The 17,804-nt window shown below is 32.8% G+C and overlaps 1 protein-coding gene across 1 annotated transcript in view; it reads left to right on the top strand.

Annotated features, from left to right (window-relative positions):
- The window catches only part of LOC148624182 (uncharacterized), a 249,930-nt gene that overhangs the window by 20,282 nt on the left and 211,844 nt on the right, over positions 1–17,804 (top strand). Inside the window, exons 5-7 of the mRNA XM_088571013.1 lie at positions 752–1,054; positions 10,276–10,330; positions 11,930–12,006. Of these exons, the coding sequence (XP_088427139.1) occupies positions 752–1,054; positions 10,276–10,330; positions 11,930–12,006 (435 nt within the window). The remainder of the gene's footprint in view (positions 1–751; positions 1,055–10,275; positions 10,331–11,929; positions 12,007–17,804) is intronic.

The raw sequence follows: 17,804 nt of genomic DNA, 5'->3' as shown, positions 1-17,804 counted from the left end.
TTTATAATATACATTCATGAAAAGGTGATAAAAAGCAAAATTGTAAATGTTTGTGAAATTGGATACTATTTAAGTGACAATTACAGTTTTTACTTCAGAAATCTGTAGTATTGATCAATGTTCAGTTAATATGTATTAGGAAAAAACTGTTCAAAATAATATGAAAAATGCTATGTATGATCTCACTTTTAATATACAATATGTGTTCTTTGATATTTTATTAATGCATCAACTTTCACAAAATTCAAAAACCTTCAGTGCTAATGGCACTTTGATTTTGATTTATGTCTTTGGAAGAAATTGTCAAACCGGGCACTGAACTTTGGAACTTTGAATGTAACAAACTTCGGGGGATTTGTCAAACTGTCTTAACTTCAAGGTGTTCATCATAATCCGGATAGAATATATCTGTTCCATCTTCCATAATTGATTGACATTCACTTCATACATATTATAGTTTTATTTTACGTCATGTAATCTTTTAAATTTTGTTCATGCTACAATTTTCACAAGAATCAAAAACCTCCAGTGCTAACAGCACTTTAAATATCAATTGCCAACTTACAGCAGTCTTAATATTTTATGTATACAGAGTAACAAATTTGATTTGATACTTAATAATTTACCTCTCTAGAATGCTGCCTACTACCTTATTCTGTATAAAACAAATTTAATATTTTTAAATTATTTCATTATTTACATGTAATACTAAATATTCAATTTATATGAAAAAAACTTATTTTGTTTTTAGGATTTATGAAGATCAGAATGCCTGGAATAACCGATGGTAATTGTAGCGAGAAGAGATATCAACCCATTACCTTCTTTGCCAGTGAATTTACTGTTTGTATGTATATAAAGTCTACATGTATGGAGGAAGGTCAGGTATTGGCCTCTAACAGGACAGGGTCACAAGATAGAACATGTAGATGTGATTACAGAGCAGGATACAGTTATATCATCCAACCAAGAAATCCCTGTTCTTGTATCCCATCAGAAGAGGACTGTAGCTGTATGAGAAAATACTGTAAAAACAAAGAGGAGTTGTCAGCAGGTATTGAAATAACTTGTTTTCTTTGCTGATGTTCAAAGTTATCTGAATCTTTGTAGTATTTGTAAAACCAAATAACCAAGTACTAAACAGAGGCAATGATTTTAAATTTACTTGTTATGTATGGTGATACAAATTAGTGAATTTTATGCATAACAAATTTTAGAAATTGATCAATCAATCACAGGCCAAAGGCCATGTGAGCTATTGCCATCACTTGGTGTCCGTCATCGTCGTCCGTTGTCGTCATTAAAAATTATACAAAACTCTTCTCCTCTGAAACTACTCGACTAATTAGAACCAAACTTGGTATGAATGGTTCTTGGGGTATCCTGCATAGAACTGATGTGGATATTTATGATTCGTCAAAAAACATGGCCGCCGTTACTAAAAATAGAACATAGAGGTCAGACAATAGTTCTTCGCATATATCTCCTAAACCGTTAGGTTTATCCAAATTCTTTCCATAGCTGAAAAGATCCATATTATTAGGACAACAAAAGTCTTCAGACTCCTTGTAAGATTTATTGCCCTTGAAAGGGGAAAATGACTCTTTTTTTTAATAGTTTTCAGTCAACATCTTGAAAACTATGATGCATTAATTGAAACTTTCAATTGTTGAAAAGATCTTATGATAGTCCTACCAAAGCCTTCTTTAGTCAAAATTGTTTGACAACTTGTTGTTTAATTTATTGCCTTTGAAAGGCAAATTTAAGAAGGTGAGCGATTCAGGCTCCTGGGAGCCTCTTGTTTAATTTGTTGGCTTATAGATTTTTAACCTGAAGAAATTAAGATGAATGGTGGAAAAAATAAAGTGTTAACCAGAAATACATAGGAAATTTATCTGGGAATGTCAGAGAAACTATTATCAAATACGTTTTACACAGGGTTTAGAAGCATAATTATAATGCTCTTATATATTACATGTACATGTAGCTACACTACATAGCAAGTACCATCAATTTAGAGTCTCCATTTATTTCTGTCCCATGAATTCATTGTGGAGTACTTTAACAATGTTGTTTGCATCCCTAGCATTGCTTAAATTGTCATACAAGTTGGTATAAAGTAAGTAAAAAAAAATTAAATGAAAATAGAAAGCCTTTGTATGAAGGAGCATTGTTCTGGAGTAAACAATTTTGGTCAGAAAGTGGCTAAATGGTAATTTAATGCAGAAAAATTACGGACTGGAATTAGAAAGAAAAAAGTAATTAATTATAATAATAAGCAGAATTATTTAGTAAAATAAAAACATGTTCTTTAAGGACCAGATTTTCTTTTTAGATCATACCAAGAAACAAAATAACCCGGACAAGATTGCTTTCTGCTTAGGGAACTGATTTTTTAACATTAATCAGGAGCCAACTAAGTGTATATTGTTACACTACAAATTTTAAAACCAAACTAAAATGAAGAATGGTTCATAAATCAGAAGATAATAAATTTTTCTTCTTTTCACTAGGATTTCCCAAAATTATCCTATTATTTTTTGTTGTTCAAAAATAGTAAAAAAGGGAGGATGCTTTTGTAAATACTGTCTTTTGAATAAAATACATTTAAACAACAAATTATATTTTTCATTAAGTATATATAGCTGTGCCTATATATATTTAAACACTTTAATTTCTCCCACCAATTTTCTGCCTTTTGCATCAAGGCTTTTTAGCTCACCTGGCCTGAAGGCCGCGTGAGCTATTGTCATCACTTTACATCCATCGTCAGTTGTCATCAGTCATTGTTAGCTTTTTTCAAACATCTTCTCCTACAAAACTACTTGACCAATTAGAATGAAACATGGTTGTACCTTTGGGTATTCTTTTCAATCTATTATGATGTACAACCTTTTTCTTTCCTTTAGCATTCAGTTGTATCCTGTATACCACACTGTTAACTCTTTTTACGATAAGATGTGAACCATGTCATGGTCTCTCTAATTTTGAGCAACATTTCTATCGGAATCCAACAACCAGACTGCGTCTCCAACCTCATATTGCATCTGATTAACTTTCCGATCATGACACTTTTTAATGTCATTACTGGATTTCAACAGCCTCTTTCTTGCAAAAGCGTGTATAGTGTCTATCTTTTCCTAAAGTTCTTTCCCATATTTACTGTAACTTTAAGGTTTTTGCTCTTCATAAGGGGGACCTCTGCTCTTTTTCAACATTTGTTTGTTAACAAAAGCATGATACCTTTATCTACTTAGTTAATAAGGAATGGTTTGCCAGGTGAGCAATTCAGGCTCTTCCAGAGCCTCATTTTTCACCTTTTTTGGCCAAAGGCTGTGTGAGCTATTGTCATCACTTTGCCTCCGTCAACTGTCATCATCTGTCGACTCTATTGTCATTAGCTTTAATCATACATCTTCCCCTCTGAAAAAGCTAAACCAATTAGGAATGAAACTTGGCATGGGTGTTCCTAAGGGTATCCTGCACAAACTGTTCATTAAATATTTTTGGAAATGTTGAAAAACTTGGCTGTTTTTACTAGAAATAGAACATAGGGTCAAAATACAGTTTTTTTGGAAATAACTCAAAAACAGTTGAATTTTTGATTGTTTAAAATTTTTAATTGGTTGAAAAACATGGCCATCATTACCAAAAATATAATTTAGATGCCAAAATGCTTTTGTTGCTACTTTTTCCTCGACTATAGAAGAATAATGAAGATGAAAGCTAGTCTTAAGATAATCATTGTTTTCTGGGTTGACTGGCAGTATTGAAATGTTTTTGTTTAGGCGACCATTTTCAAAATGACTGCCAATATGAGGCCGTTTTTACCAGTTGATTGGGTTCCAATGATTCTTGGTTTCAGAAGGAAACATAGTACATGTATTCTAATCTGAATACTATGACCAAAATTTGTTCTGAGTGATCATTTACAAATGGCTGCCATTTTCCCGTTAAATTGTACACTTGCTTTAATTTCAAGGGTATTTGGTTTATATAGTAAACATGGTCTTCTGAGTTTAAGTGATTATGAACATTTTATGTTCTTTTTCAGCAAATGTATAGTGTGCTAATGCCCCCTCAGACCTGTTGGGATAACAGGAATCCTACCCAAATTTTTACCAGAGGTTCTAAAAACATTTTGAAGGCATTTCCAACATTTTCCTGTGCCTTAGGTACTAAGTTGAACTTAAAGCATTCATCAGTAGATGCTCTTTTTCAGCAGTTTTTTGTCAAACTTGGTAACAAAGCATGATACCTTTACTTACTTATTTAATAGGACATGGTTTGCCCGGTGAGTGATTTGGGCTTTTCAAGAGCCTCTTATTAACTCATAAATCATTGATAGAAACTGTTGACATTCTTTTCAATTAAAGGTACTTTGATTCAGTTACATCTAGCCAGCACTAATGTGTTTTCATAACCATAAAAAACCTTTGAACATGATTTTATTAAAGTGGTTAACTTTCCAATGATCTCTTGGAATGAGATTCTCTACTAACTTTAAGTTTATGAATGAAAAAAAAAATTATAACAAGATATTTTGTTCATAAATTTATTTAATTAGTTGTCCAATTTCTTATGGTCAGTGGCAATTACTTATGGTCAGTGTCATATACTCTTGTCAATGAAGTTGTAAAGGGAAACAGTAACACTAGCAGTCTACTGTTGATCCTTCTCTTTGTCCTTTTTTGTCAAAGAAGTCTATTTATAGACTGAACTTGATTTAGAGATCGTCTGCAACCAAATTACATAACCAGGGTAGACATTTCAACATGTAACTAACACTCCACGGGTTATTCTATTTGCAAATTTTGCATTAAGATATCGTTCCGCCGCCGATCATACTTCATGTCAAATATGTGATGTTAACTTTACATATGATATGCCGGTGTATAACGATATTAAGGCTATTTAATATGTGTATAAATAAAAAAAAAAGGTAAACACACATGTACATAAATGTAGCAAACAATGAAGTATTTCAAATAGAAAATAAACAGAATTGTTAAATTATTATGATTTCAATGCAGACTTAAACAATGTCTCTGCTTCAACGGTAAGGATGAAAGGAGGTCATATGGCATATTCATCACATTCAGTAGGTAATCTTGAACTATCAAAAAGGAGGGGTATCCAGTGAAATAAAGTAATGTCCTTGGGACGTGAGTGGGCACAGGAGCCATGAGTCATGGCATGTCATTACACATGCACTTGTACATGTTCCTAAATTCCAAACTTCCACACCGACCATAGACCTTTATCACATACCTTATATCATTCCCCTAGACCTGTATCACTGTATATCACACCCATAGACATATCTCATACTGTATATCACACCCCTAGACCTATATTGCATACCATATATCACACCCCTAGACCTGTATCACATACTGTATATCACACCCATAGACATATCTCATACTGTATATCACACTCCTCGTTCTATATTGCATTATCACACCCCTAGACATTTATTGCCTTCTGTATATCACACCCCTAGACATATATCACACACCCGTGGACCAACCAGTATATTGCATACCAGATATGTTGTATCACACCTCTAAACCAATTTCAAGTATCTAATATATCACACCCACAGACATATATTGCATACCTTATATCACACGCCTAGACCTATTTCACATACTGTATATCACACGCCTAGACCTATTTCACATACTGTATATCACACCCATGGACCTATATCACATTCTCTAAATCACACCCATAGACCTATATGGCATACCCTATATCACACCCCTAGACATATATTGCATATCATTTATCATACCTTTCACTGAACATAATTGAAGTACATTTTGTAAAGTAAAAATATAAGAAAAAATGAACATGACATGCAAAAATCTGTTTGATATGCAGTATCAACCCTTGACCTATATAACCCTGTGGGCCAGTGGCCCGTGAGTTGATATAGGAGTCTCCTGTTGATGTTGCATGTGATTCAAATTTTGGCATGTACTATTCAGTATGGAATTTAAAGAAATAGTAATACAATGTACATGTGTATTATATTCATGTAAGTCTAATTGATTATCAATATGGTTCTTCTTCAGTACATTGTCAAGATATACCAGATACATTTATTTAGAATGCAGGTCATAAAGTAAGAAACAGGATTTTCATGACATGTGCATGTACAGTATCAATTAAAGATTTTATACCTGAAATTTTTAATGTAGTAAAATATGTATCTAATTTGTTTTCTACTTTACACTGTGACATTAATTGCTCATAGATAAATCAACATTCAGGGATTGGTCCAGAGATTTTGAAATGGGGATCCATTTATCATAATAGATGAGCAGGTAGCTAAAATCATACATGGAAGAAGCCCTAAAGCAATATCCTTAGCAAGCTTTCCATTTTCTGTATTTAGAAGGTTTTTGTCTTTTATGATCTATCTGGTTATGAAGGGATGTTGTTTTAACAGGTGAAAAGTAACCTGTTTTACTCTTATTTACATGTATGTTATCTGTTACATGTATTAATAGTTATTGAAACAAAAATGTGCTCATGAAATACACTGTACATTTTTGTAAAGTTTGTTACGTTATTTCAGATAAATTTGAATTATTTTTAGATAAAGAAATGTTTCTTTTTCTTAATTAATACAGCTGATAGAGATATTAATAGAATAAAATCTAAGAACACTGAAATATAGTAGATATATGCTATATTAATGTTTTTTAATGTAGGACAGAAACTATGAATAATGACAGAAATATTGTTTGCATATTTTCAATCGACGAGTATTGATCACTGTGGGAATATTGACCAGGTGGTTTAAAAATCAGTAAAATCCTGGGACTGTTATAACCACCCAACCTTTGTTTTTGCCTGATTTGCTTAAAATTATATGTACATGTAACGAGATTTCCCAACAACAGGAGGTTTCTTCATATTATATGGTTAAAATCTATTTTCATGAATTTACATTGCAACATTTTGCATGTATCAGACACTGTTATGATTTTTTCCTTGATTTCTTTTTAGTGGTTATCACTTAGAAGTTTCACTAGATGAAGTGAGAAGTAAGCAAAAGTAAAACAGACCATTTCTGTGCTGTGCTATATAAGCATGGAACAAAGTTCATGATTCTCATGCAGGGTTCTCAATAAGTGCTGGCGATCGGCGATTTCGCCGTCTACTTTGACATTGGTGCCGGCTATTTTGTTACTAAAAAAAAAATAATTAAAAAAAAATGTTTGGTTATTTTCACGCTTCAAACAAAAACTTGCATCAGAAAAGTTCGACCGTGGTGTTTATTGTAATGCAGATTAGTTTCTTTGATAACAACTTTTTTTTTTGGTGTGATCGGCAGTAAGTATAAAACAAACTTTGATCATGGTTAATTTGGCGCTTTTGTAATGGACATGATATGAACGCAGTACTGATTCCATATCACGGATTCCGTATGTGGAAAGTTTTAGAATCAATTCAACATTTCTGGTCATCATTGACCAAAGCATGTCACAGTGCAAGTACAGAAAAATATTAAAAAGTTATGGTCGAAATAAAAAGTGTTTTTCCTTCCTGCATACAATCATATAAACAACATGCAAAGCAAGCCATGTCATGTGAATCTGAAAAAAATCTCATAAATTTTCAAATTTGAGCAAAATGATCTCCATAAAATGGGAATATTTGCTCAAGAATAAGTGATCAAAATCTGCTCAGAACAGCCCAGATGCCACCTCCTGAACTCCAGATTTTCAAAATTTTCCTTCCCTGGACCCCCGCCTACCGAGCATTGAAGCCTTCAGCACTCGGTTCAGGCCTGAGGGCCCTCAATGGTGAATGGTGCCACCTACATTTAATTTTCTTCCACCTACTTTAAAACTTATTGAGACCCCTGCTCAAGTGCTGGTACATGTATGTGTAGCATGAAGCAGCTGTAAATGTATGTGTCAACATCTCAAAAAAAAACTATAAAAACATGAAGCCTGATTTCTTATATATTTGCAAAACATAAGAGTTACTTGTATTATAATCTTATACATATTTGTGAAACAATCATTTAGAAAAAAGTGAAGGAAATGCATATACATTATTTTAGGCAGAAAGGTATAACACTCAGCAATAGTGATTCAACATAAAAAAGTGGTACTCATGGGGTATGGGTTCACTAGTAACTTTTTTTGTTTTGGAGAGAAAAAGAGATGGATTTATACTAAAAGTGCATCATATTCCCTGTATTCAACACATCTCTATACCATTGACTTTCCAACTTAATTGGAATCTTAAATTGCTCAAATCTATGAGCTACAAAGTTGTTTTTAGTTTAATGATTTTAAACTGCATAGTAATTTTTACAACAAGAGTTTTTGTCCTTGTTTGAACTGCAAAATTCCTGAGAAAGGTAATCATTTATTGTAAATACGTGCACATTTTTGATGAGTTAAACCTATAGCCTGATCTAGACAACAATGACAAGGACAAATTTTAGTTTAAATTTATTACAATTTATTACAAAAAAATTCTACATCAAAGTAAGCACAAACAAGGAAAAGTTTTTTGCTTATTTCTCCTTTGAGATTAGGGCTTTGTTCAACTTCCTGCAGTCTGCAGGATTTATTTCTACTACATGCATCTCCAATCCGAAATTTCTAGGTGTTGATCCATTCTTACTTTGAAAATTCATTGAATATTGATAGTCAGTGATTCTCAGTGGAATTCATATTTTGAAAGAAATGGTGATTCAAGTGTTAGGAAATTTGAGGACATCAACCTACGTGTACAGCCAGGAATACCAAAAGCAATACAGTCGACTCCACTTAATCGCACATCGTTTTATTGTATATTTCGGTTATTAGCATAATTTTCTCCTGCACAAAACCATTTCCTATTATTCTATTAGGGAAAAAATCGCATAGGCCTTGCAGGTGCATTTCGGTTTATTGCATAGAGAATTTTGCCTCATCGAGGTAAAGACAGGGTTTCCCAAATTCTATTTTAAGCCTTTGGGTCATAAATATGTCAATCATATTTATTGTTGTAAAAACTAGGTTATCATCAATCAGGAGGTGTAATAATGGATTAAAAACATAATGGACATAAAAGACAATTTAAATGATTTCTAATTGCATTAAAATAAACAAGCACCTAGGTCAACAATGACTTCTGACGACATGCCAAACATCACCTTGATGTATTGCTTGGGGTATTTTTTGTCCCTAATTAAATTCTTCCGACTACAAATGATTATCAATGTAAATTTAATTTTCTTTAATGAGCTGAACAGTTTTTAGTGAGCTTGGGTTACTAAGCATAAATATCAACTGAAAATTAAAAGTCATCATTCATTCAGTACAATGTCTAATGAAATTCAACTACCCTAAGGTGCCCCATACTATCCACACTTCATAGGAATATATTGAGGTCAATGACATGTATAATACACAACTATCAGTGTACAATGGTGATTGAACAGAGGAATAAAAAGGCACAGACCATTTCAAAAGCCCAGAAACTGCAAACATTGATGAATATTACACTGAATCCTGGCTGAAATATGAAATATGGGATTTTCTTTCATAGAAAGGTCAGGAAATTACTTGACTATTTATAGATGAGAAACATGTGGTTTTACTTATAAATACACACGACGTAAAGAAGGTCAACAAACAAGATAAACACAATATATTATTATTTATTGATAAAAGAACAATACAATGTGAAGGTCTATAACAATTAAATACCAGATCAGAAATGTTGAACAGTGATATCCCTGGTTGATCCACAGTATCGTCGTCTTACCTGAACTCACACTTCCGGTTAAATTGTAATTTTCGGTTATAAGAATAGCCCGGTTATTTGCATAATTTTTACTGGCAAATAGGCTATGCAATTAAGTGGAATCTACTGTAATACAAAAGAACATCCAAAAATATATATTGGTAAATGGACTGTATAAATATACACTGCATTGAAACAAATGTTTATTCTTTAAAAGGATTAAGTTTTGATCGGTTTATTTAGCTTACAATTTGCTTACATGAATATTTTTGATTACTTTGAGGTCTTTCTTGAATCAGTGCATCAGCACTTTGATTATGAAATGCAATATGAATATGAACATTCAAACATGGTACATCTTAAATCTGAATATCAAGAACCCTACTGATTTTCAATGTCATATAATTTTTCAATGACATAGGTCAAAAATAGGTCACAGGCATATGGATGCTATCTAATGCATTTCCTTGTTGGTAATTTGTTTTAGTCAGTATTTTTTAAATTTTACAGACTATGAATGTGTTCCAGAAGAAAGTTTGATATTGACTGTGTGTAATAAAATCAAGTAAGTTTTTATATAACCTTCTGTGTTATTGGGTAATAAAATTCCTCATTCAAGGGTGTTATTAACTTCTAAATAAGTAAATTGACCTTTAGCTAAACAATTAAAGGTGACAATTCTAACCTTTATCTTGTCATTGGTAAAATTATTCATCAGTTGTGTTTTTCTGTAGATATTAAGTGTAATTGCAGTTACACTTTGATACCAAAAAGAATGAAAAAAATTGCAATAATGGGATTGTTTCAGCATTGTTCCTATAAACTTTAGATTGGGGGCTAGGATTTAAACTGTTTATGAATGTGGGCTAGATACAAACATATTTCTGATATCCAGACAATTTCTAAAGTAAAAGTGAAGGAATCTTTTGGAATTTCATACATGAAAAGGAACACTGGGATTAATTTTAGGGGGTTGTGACTTGTACTAATTATGAATTAATGACCAAAAGAGGCCATTTTGATTCTATTCAAATTCTTGTACCTAATGTTTAATCAGAATCCACATTCAGAGCTTGATAAAAGTTGAAGGGTTTGTCAATACTTACCCCAATCATTGAGAGCTGTGAAGCAGTTTTTAAATCATCTGGCCCAAAGGGTGTATGTTAATGTCCGTCGTTGACAATTTTTCAAAACTCTTCTCCTCTGACACCACTAGACTAACTAGTACCAAATTAGGATGAATGTTCATAGGGTATTCTTCCTTAAAACCTCATCCATGAATTAATTTTTAATTTCATGTCAAGTCAGTGTTATTATTGTTATCGCAAATACTTTTTTTGTTCCTCTTCTCCAAGTCTTTGAATTGTCCTGTGTATCCACTTTCTAGGTTCCTCACTCATCCACTTCCCTCTTTACCATTTTAGTTATTTTTAGGTGATGCATACTGAAAATTTTCGTAACAGATTTCATGGCTTCGATAGGATGGAATGCTTAGATATTTGGTATATTGCTTTCTCATGATGTCTTGTACTGTGTCTCCCTTTTTCAAGTTTCTTTGCTTATCTACAACCTGTTTACTTTTCGACTCTGCGTCTCCCTTTCCCAGGTTAAGTGGGGCTATTTTTAGCATAATGTAGCTTGCAACATCTTGTTTTTTTATGTTTTTCACTATGCTTCCAATCAAGAAAGTATTGTGAAAGTACTGTAATTCGTGGACATGTGGACACCAATTTTCGTGGATTAGGAAAGAAACACAAGTTTGTGGATTCTTGAATTCATGGTTTTGAGGTTTTCAGTATACACATCAATGGGAATGTCATTTTTGTTGGGAACCAAATTTCATTGTTTGGCCTATCCACGAAAATTGGGATCCCATGAACAAAATTACTTTCATGGTAATCTAGACACGCATGTATGAAAAAACATTGAAAACTACAAACCAGTATCCGCTCACTGCTTTCAGAGTAAGACTACAAAACATTTCTTCCAAAATAACCTCTACAGAGAGCTGACCAAAAAATATGTGGGGTTAAAAATTACCCAAAACTCCAATCTCCTTCCAAAAAAAAAAACAAAAAACAAAACAAAAATGAAACAGAAAAATTGTGCCCATGTTAATATGGTCATGATGACTTAGATTTACATTGTCACACTTATTTTTTAGTACAATGGGGCCACCTGATGTTAAACCAACCATACCCATTCAGCTCCAGCCAACTCTTTGGACTACAACTTTTACAGGTAAACTTTCTTTAAGTTCATGTTCATTTATCATTTAACAATCTGCTATTGCAGTTGTATTTATACCCCCACTGAAGAAGAGGAGTATACTGTTTCAGCTCTGTCCGTCAATTCATGAACCAGAACTTTCATAACATTTTTCTCAGGAACTACTGATCACAGCCACTTGATATTTTGTATGATATTGCATTTCAGTCCTGTCAGGCAACTACTTTCTGCTTAACAACTTGAACATATTTGATCAAATGTCAAATTTTATGTAAAATTTATATACAAATTATATTGTATTATAAACGTCTTGGTCAGAGACCCTCTCTTTTTTTCTAATGTTCTCGATCAGCCCCCTACCCTGGACAATGATGTTTCTTTTGAACTAATATTCTATAACAACTATGTTACCATTGTGTCCTGTTCATACGGCTACTGAAACTGAAGTCTTTTTGAGAGGTAAAAAAGTCTTTTTTTATTTATTCCTTTATATCATAGACAGGATTTTACAAATTCCTATACATTACCACCTGACAAGGGTATTCAGGGAAAAGTAGAGGAAAAATAATATAATCAAAAAGAACAAAGATGATAATGTACACTGACTATTAATTTTATAACAATCTATATAAATTTATCCAAAGTAAGTATAAAAAAAGAACTGAAATATCACACATACACACAATCAATTCACCTATCATTTTTCAAATCTCTATAGGTTGATTGTATTGTTTGCCATTTACATTTTTTTATATGATCTATGCAAGGATAGTAAAATATTACATGTTCAATTGGAATATGGTAAAAAATTACTGAAAAATGACATTGAGAGGGGCCCAAAATCTCTCATGATTCATAAGTTTACCATTTTTAATTTCTATCTGATGTTTGAATAATTTATATTGCTCAATTTTGCACTGAACTCCAGTAATGTTTGGTAAAGTTTCATTTAATTTACATTTATAAATATACCTTTTTGCAATGAAAAACAATAAATTTAGCAAACGTAATTCCTTGATATAACCAAGGAGAATGTTAACTTAAGAGTACAATTCACAAAAAAATAACTTAATCTTATTATGAAAGAATTTCCAGAACTGATGAGTCACTCTACAACTATAAAATAAATGTTCTACTGTTTCCTCATCAGTTTTACAGAAGATGCATAACTTGGATTCCTGAAGTTTTATACAAAAACTATTTGTTGGAATAATTCTATGTAAAAAATTATACTGAAAGTAGTATAGGTAGGAATCTTTACATGTTTTTTATCACATTAACAAAATATTCAGACCAATCAACTATTTCAATATCTAAACTTTCTTCCCATTTCAAAATTCTTTGTAAAGATAAATTCATAATCTTATTAATCTTTAGGAATATTTGCAAGTAGACTATAATATCGTTAAAAGTTGGCATATCCTGGATTTTGTTGCATTTGGCAGAAGTGAAGAATCCCTTGACTGCTTGTCAATGACGTCATATAAGCGATGAACACATCCAATGACAGTAAATCTTCCACATTATTATCAGTGTAAGGCTTTACTCCCTGTAAACAGACAAAACATCCCTCCAAAAGTCATTTTTTATGTTTGGAACAATATCTTTTAACTTGTCTTTTTGCAGATAAATCAGTCGCTCTCCTCCATAGGGTTTTAACAATTTTAAAAGAATTTTCTGACAACTACCGTCTGTGTTGGAAAGAAATCGCTTTATCCAGCTAGGTGAATGACTCTAGAGGAATCATTTGTAGTCCTCCCTGGTTTATTTTACCAATAAGAGTGCTATGTTTTATTTTATCTGGTTTATTACTCCATATGAAGCTATAGGACATCAAGTTTATCTCCCTTACCCTTTTTCACTAAGATTGGGTAAAGCAGTTAACAGATGTACTAATTTAGGAAGTGCAAGCGACTTGACAACAGTAATCTTGCCCAATAGTGTCAGTTTTCGATGCTGCCAACTTTCTGATATACCTGCTAATTTATTTTCTTTGCATAGTTCAGTTCTGTCATACTCTCCAGATCTAGTGAAAAATCAATTCCCAACAATTTGAAATTTGAAAGAGACCAATTTAAGTTTTTATCTGGGCAAAGTTTTAAATTTTAATAACTCATGATTCCCACCCAAACAGCACAAGTTTTGGATCCGTTCATCCTTAAACCAGACACATCACTAAAATGATCTAAACAGTCAAGTGATTCCTTCAAAGAAGTTTCACTTCCATATATCATAAGAAAAGTATCATCAACATATTGACTGAGTAAAGACTGTGTTTTCTTCTAAGACCCCCCTTATATTGGGGTTTGATTTTATCTTCATGGTCAACAATTCTACACCTAATAGAAAAAGAAAAGAAGACAATGGGTCTCCTTGTCTACAACCTCGTTGTAATTGAAAAAAATCAGACAAATATTCATTATTTTTGAATTTTTTTTTTTTTTGCTACTTTTAGCTCATCTGGCCAAAGGCCAAGTGAGCTTATGCCATCACTGGCGTCCATCGTCGTTCCATGGGAACTTGATATTTTTTATGGAAAATCTAGAGATGGGGATCTGATTGCTTTGAGGTTATACCATAAGGTGCCAAACGCCAAAAGGGAGGTTGGGATTGATTTTGAGGTCTTGTCTGAAACCATTTAGGAACAAGGGGCCAAAAAGTAACCACTTCATTTCCAGTCAATTCTTATCCTGTTTCAAATGTTTAACCATAATCACAATCAATTCAAATCTGTATTAAGATTGAATGGTGAATCCATACTTGGCCCAGCTGTTCAGGGTTCAACTTCTGCAGTTGTATGAAGCTGCACCTGCCAAGCATTTTATTGTGTTTGAACAAATACCCTGTACATGTACATATTTTGACAAATAACACTGTTTTTTATTACAGAAATAAGTGGAGTTTATGTTTCTATGGTGATAGTTATGATTTTGTTTATCCTGATAGGTAAGTGACTTAGTCTGTTTGGCACAAAATTGGTGGAATTGTTGTCATTTCTCAGCAAAGTATTGATTGATATGTTAATGCTGTCATATGTCTGTACTATATCTCCTTCAGTCTGTAACATTTATTGTTGAGCACAAAATTCTTATATAATGGTACATACTTACCATATAATGTATCAGGTAAATCTAGGAACCTTTACATTTGAACTTTTACACTACCTGGTGTTGCCAAGCATCACTTTTGCCCCTTTACATATTAATTCAAATCTGACTATTTAGGAATGCTAAAAAAGGAAAGGTCATATGCCATATCAGAATGGAGATACAAATACATGTGTATGTATGTTATAATTGATAAACATTTCATAAAGGTTTTGATTTGAACAAGCAGTACATTTATCGAAAGACATTTGTAGGCCAACACAAAGTAATTGTCAATTTAAAGAGGGAAATAAAGAAAAGGGAATTTTAAAATTGAATGTGTGTTCACATGTGATGACTATTCCGCTGTAGTAGGTACTAAATAACTAAGTTGAGCCTCGTTCACTCTAAATAATAAAATCATTCCACTACACATGTCATTTTATACATCCAGTCAATCAAGTTGCAGAGTGTATTATTTCTTTTGGAATGGTCTGTTTGTTATTGCAATGTGAATTCCTTGATACTGCTCTCATTTACTGCCTTTACTTATAATAGTACATAGGGGTCAGACAGTAGTTTTTCACATATATCTCCAAAACAGTTAGGTTTACTTGAAGCCAGATTCTGACAGGAGTAAAAGTGTTCAAGCATGATGAGATCTATCTGTGGTCAAATTTTCATTTTGATATGTTAAGCCATGTTGGAGTTTTTGCCCTTTTTCAACTTTTTTTTGCTATTTTGAATGTTATTTCTTTCAAAAATCTTCTCCTCTGAAACTACTAGACTGACAGGTTTTAAGCTTGGCATGTTTGTTTCTTAGGGTGTTCTGCACAAAATGACTGTTGGGATTTTTGATCCATGAAAAAACATGGCCACCATTACTAAAAATAAAACAGGGGTCAGATGGCAGTTTTTTACAAATAACTCAAAAACTGTTGCCTTAGCTAATTTCTGGCTGGGTGTTCGGGTAATATTGTTCAGCATCTTTTTGCATGTGCAACTTCTCAAAATCCATTGCACAGAATTCAGTAAAAGTTTGCATATATGTTCCCTAGGGTATCCCACACAAAATGACTGTTGGGATTGTAGTTCATGAAAAAAACATGGCTGCAGTTACTAAAATTAGAACATAGGACTTAGAAGGGAGATTTTTTGCAAATAACTCAAAAACCGTTGCCTTTAGCAAATTTCTGGCAAAAGGGTAATATTGTTCAGCATCATGAGATGGACCTATGCCAAAATGTTCAAAACGATTTGTCAACTGATGTAGGAGTTAGGGCCCATGAAACAGTTTTTTTTTGCATTTTTTGCATGTGCAACTTTGAAAATCTTCTCTAAAACCATTTAAGATCATTGGATGAAAATAAGCATAATAGTTCTTTAGTGTATTGTGCTCAAAATGACTTCTGATTTTTAATCCGTGAATGGATATGGCTGCCTATACAAAAAATGGAACTTAGGGGTTGGAAGACGGGTTTTTGAAAATAATTCAAAAATTGTTGCCTTTAGCAAAATTCTGGTGCAGGTCATGAAAATGCTATTAAAAGCATTTCCTGCATTTGACAATTTAATTGATTTTAACTTAGCCTGTCTCTTTCCTCAAGTATTTCAAATAAGCAAATGGTTAACCAGGTGAGTGATTCAGGCTCTTTTGAGCCTCTAGTTAATGTAATTACTTGACCAATTGGAACCAAACTTGGTTTGAATGTTTCTTGGGGTATCCTGCATAGAACTGTCGTCGGGATTTTTGATCTGTCAGAAAACATGGCTACTGTTACTAAAAAATAGAACATAGGGGTCAGACAACAGTTTTTCACAAGTATCTCCAAAACAGTTAGGTTTAGCAAAATTATTTCTATAGCTGAAATGACCCTTATTATAAGGCCTTCAAAAGTCATCAGGGATCAAAATTGTCAGGTGACTCCTGTAAGAGTTATTGTCCTTGAAAGATGAAAAATGACAGTTTTTTTTTACAGTTTTCAGCCAATATCTTGAAAACTATAGCAGAAAGAAACTTTTTTATCACTGAAATGATCCTTATGACAGTCCTACCAAAGTCTTCTTGAGTCCAAATTGTTGGACAACTTGTTAAATTTATTGCCCTTGAAAGACAAACTTTAACCAGGTGATCGATTCAGGCTTCTGGAATCCTCTTGTATTTAAATTAACCACTTGGAATTTATCGCTATTTTTTCTCTGTTGACTCTAATATTAATAACAAGAGGGAAGAGTCTGAACCGCTCATGCGGCAAACCATGCCCTATCAATTAAGTAAATAAGGTATCATGTTTTGTTACCATGTTTTAATGAGCAACTGGGCGGAGGTTTCAAGAAAAGCAGAGGACACTTATCCTATTGGTGCACCTGGTCCATGCTCTCAGTTTTTAATGGAGTTGGAGTTGCTCATTTGTTTTTGTTACTTTGTATGTATTATTTTGGTTATGTTATGTTTTTTGTTGTGTATTTCTGTTTTCCATGTCTGGTCTTTGTTCCATGATTACATACTTTAAACTTCTGCTAGAATCTTGGTTCCCTTAATTACTTTTTGACAAAAAAAATTGCTTAAAAAGAGCATATATTGATGAATGCTGTAAGTTCAACTGAGTACCTAAGGCTGGAAATGCTTCAAAGTGTTTTAGAACTTCTGGAAAAAATTTGGATTGGGGTCCCCCTATGTCCTGTAATTCTACTAGGTCTAATGTGGCATTATTATAGTGCATT

This window comes from Perna viridis, chromosome 2 (genome assembly GCF_037379345.1).
Source record: "Perna viridis isolate PV_CMFRI_1.1 ecotype Kerala chromosome 2, ASM3737934v1, whole genome shotgun sequence".
Taxonomy (NCBI): Eukaryota; Metazoa; Mollusca; class Bivalvia; order Mytilida; family Mytilidae; genus Perna; species Perna viridis.
This window is presented reverse-complemented; position numbering and strand designations above follow the sequence as displayed.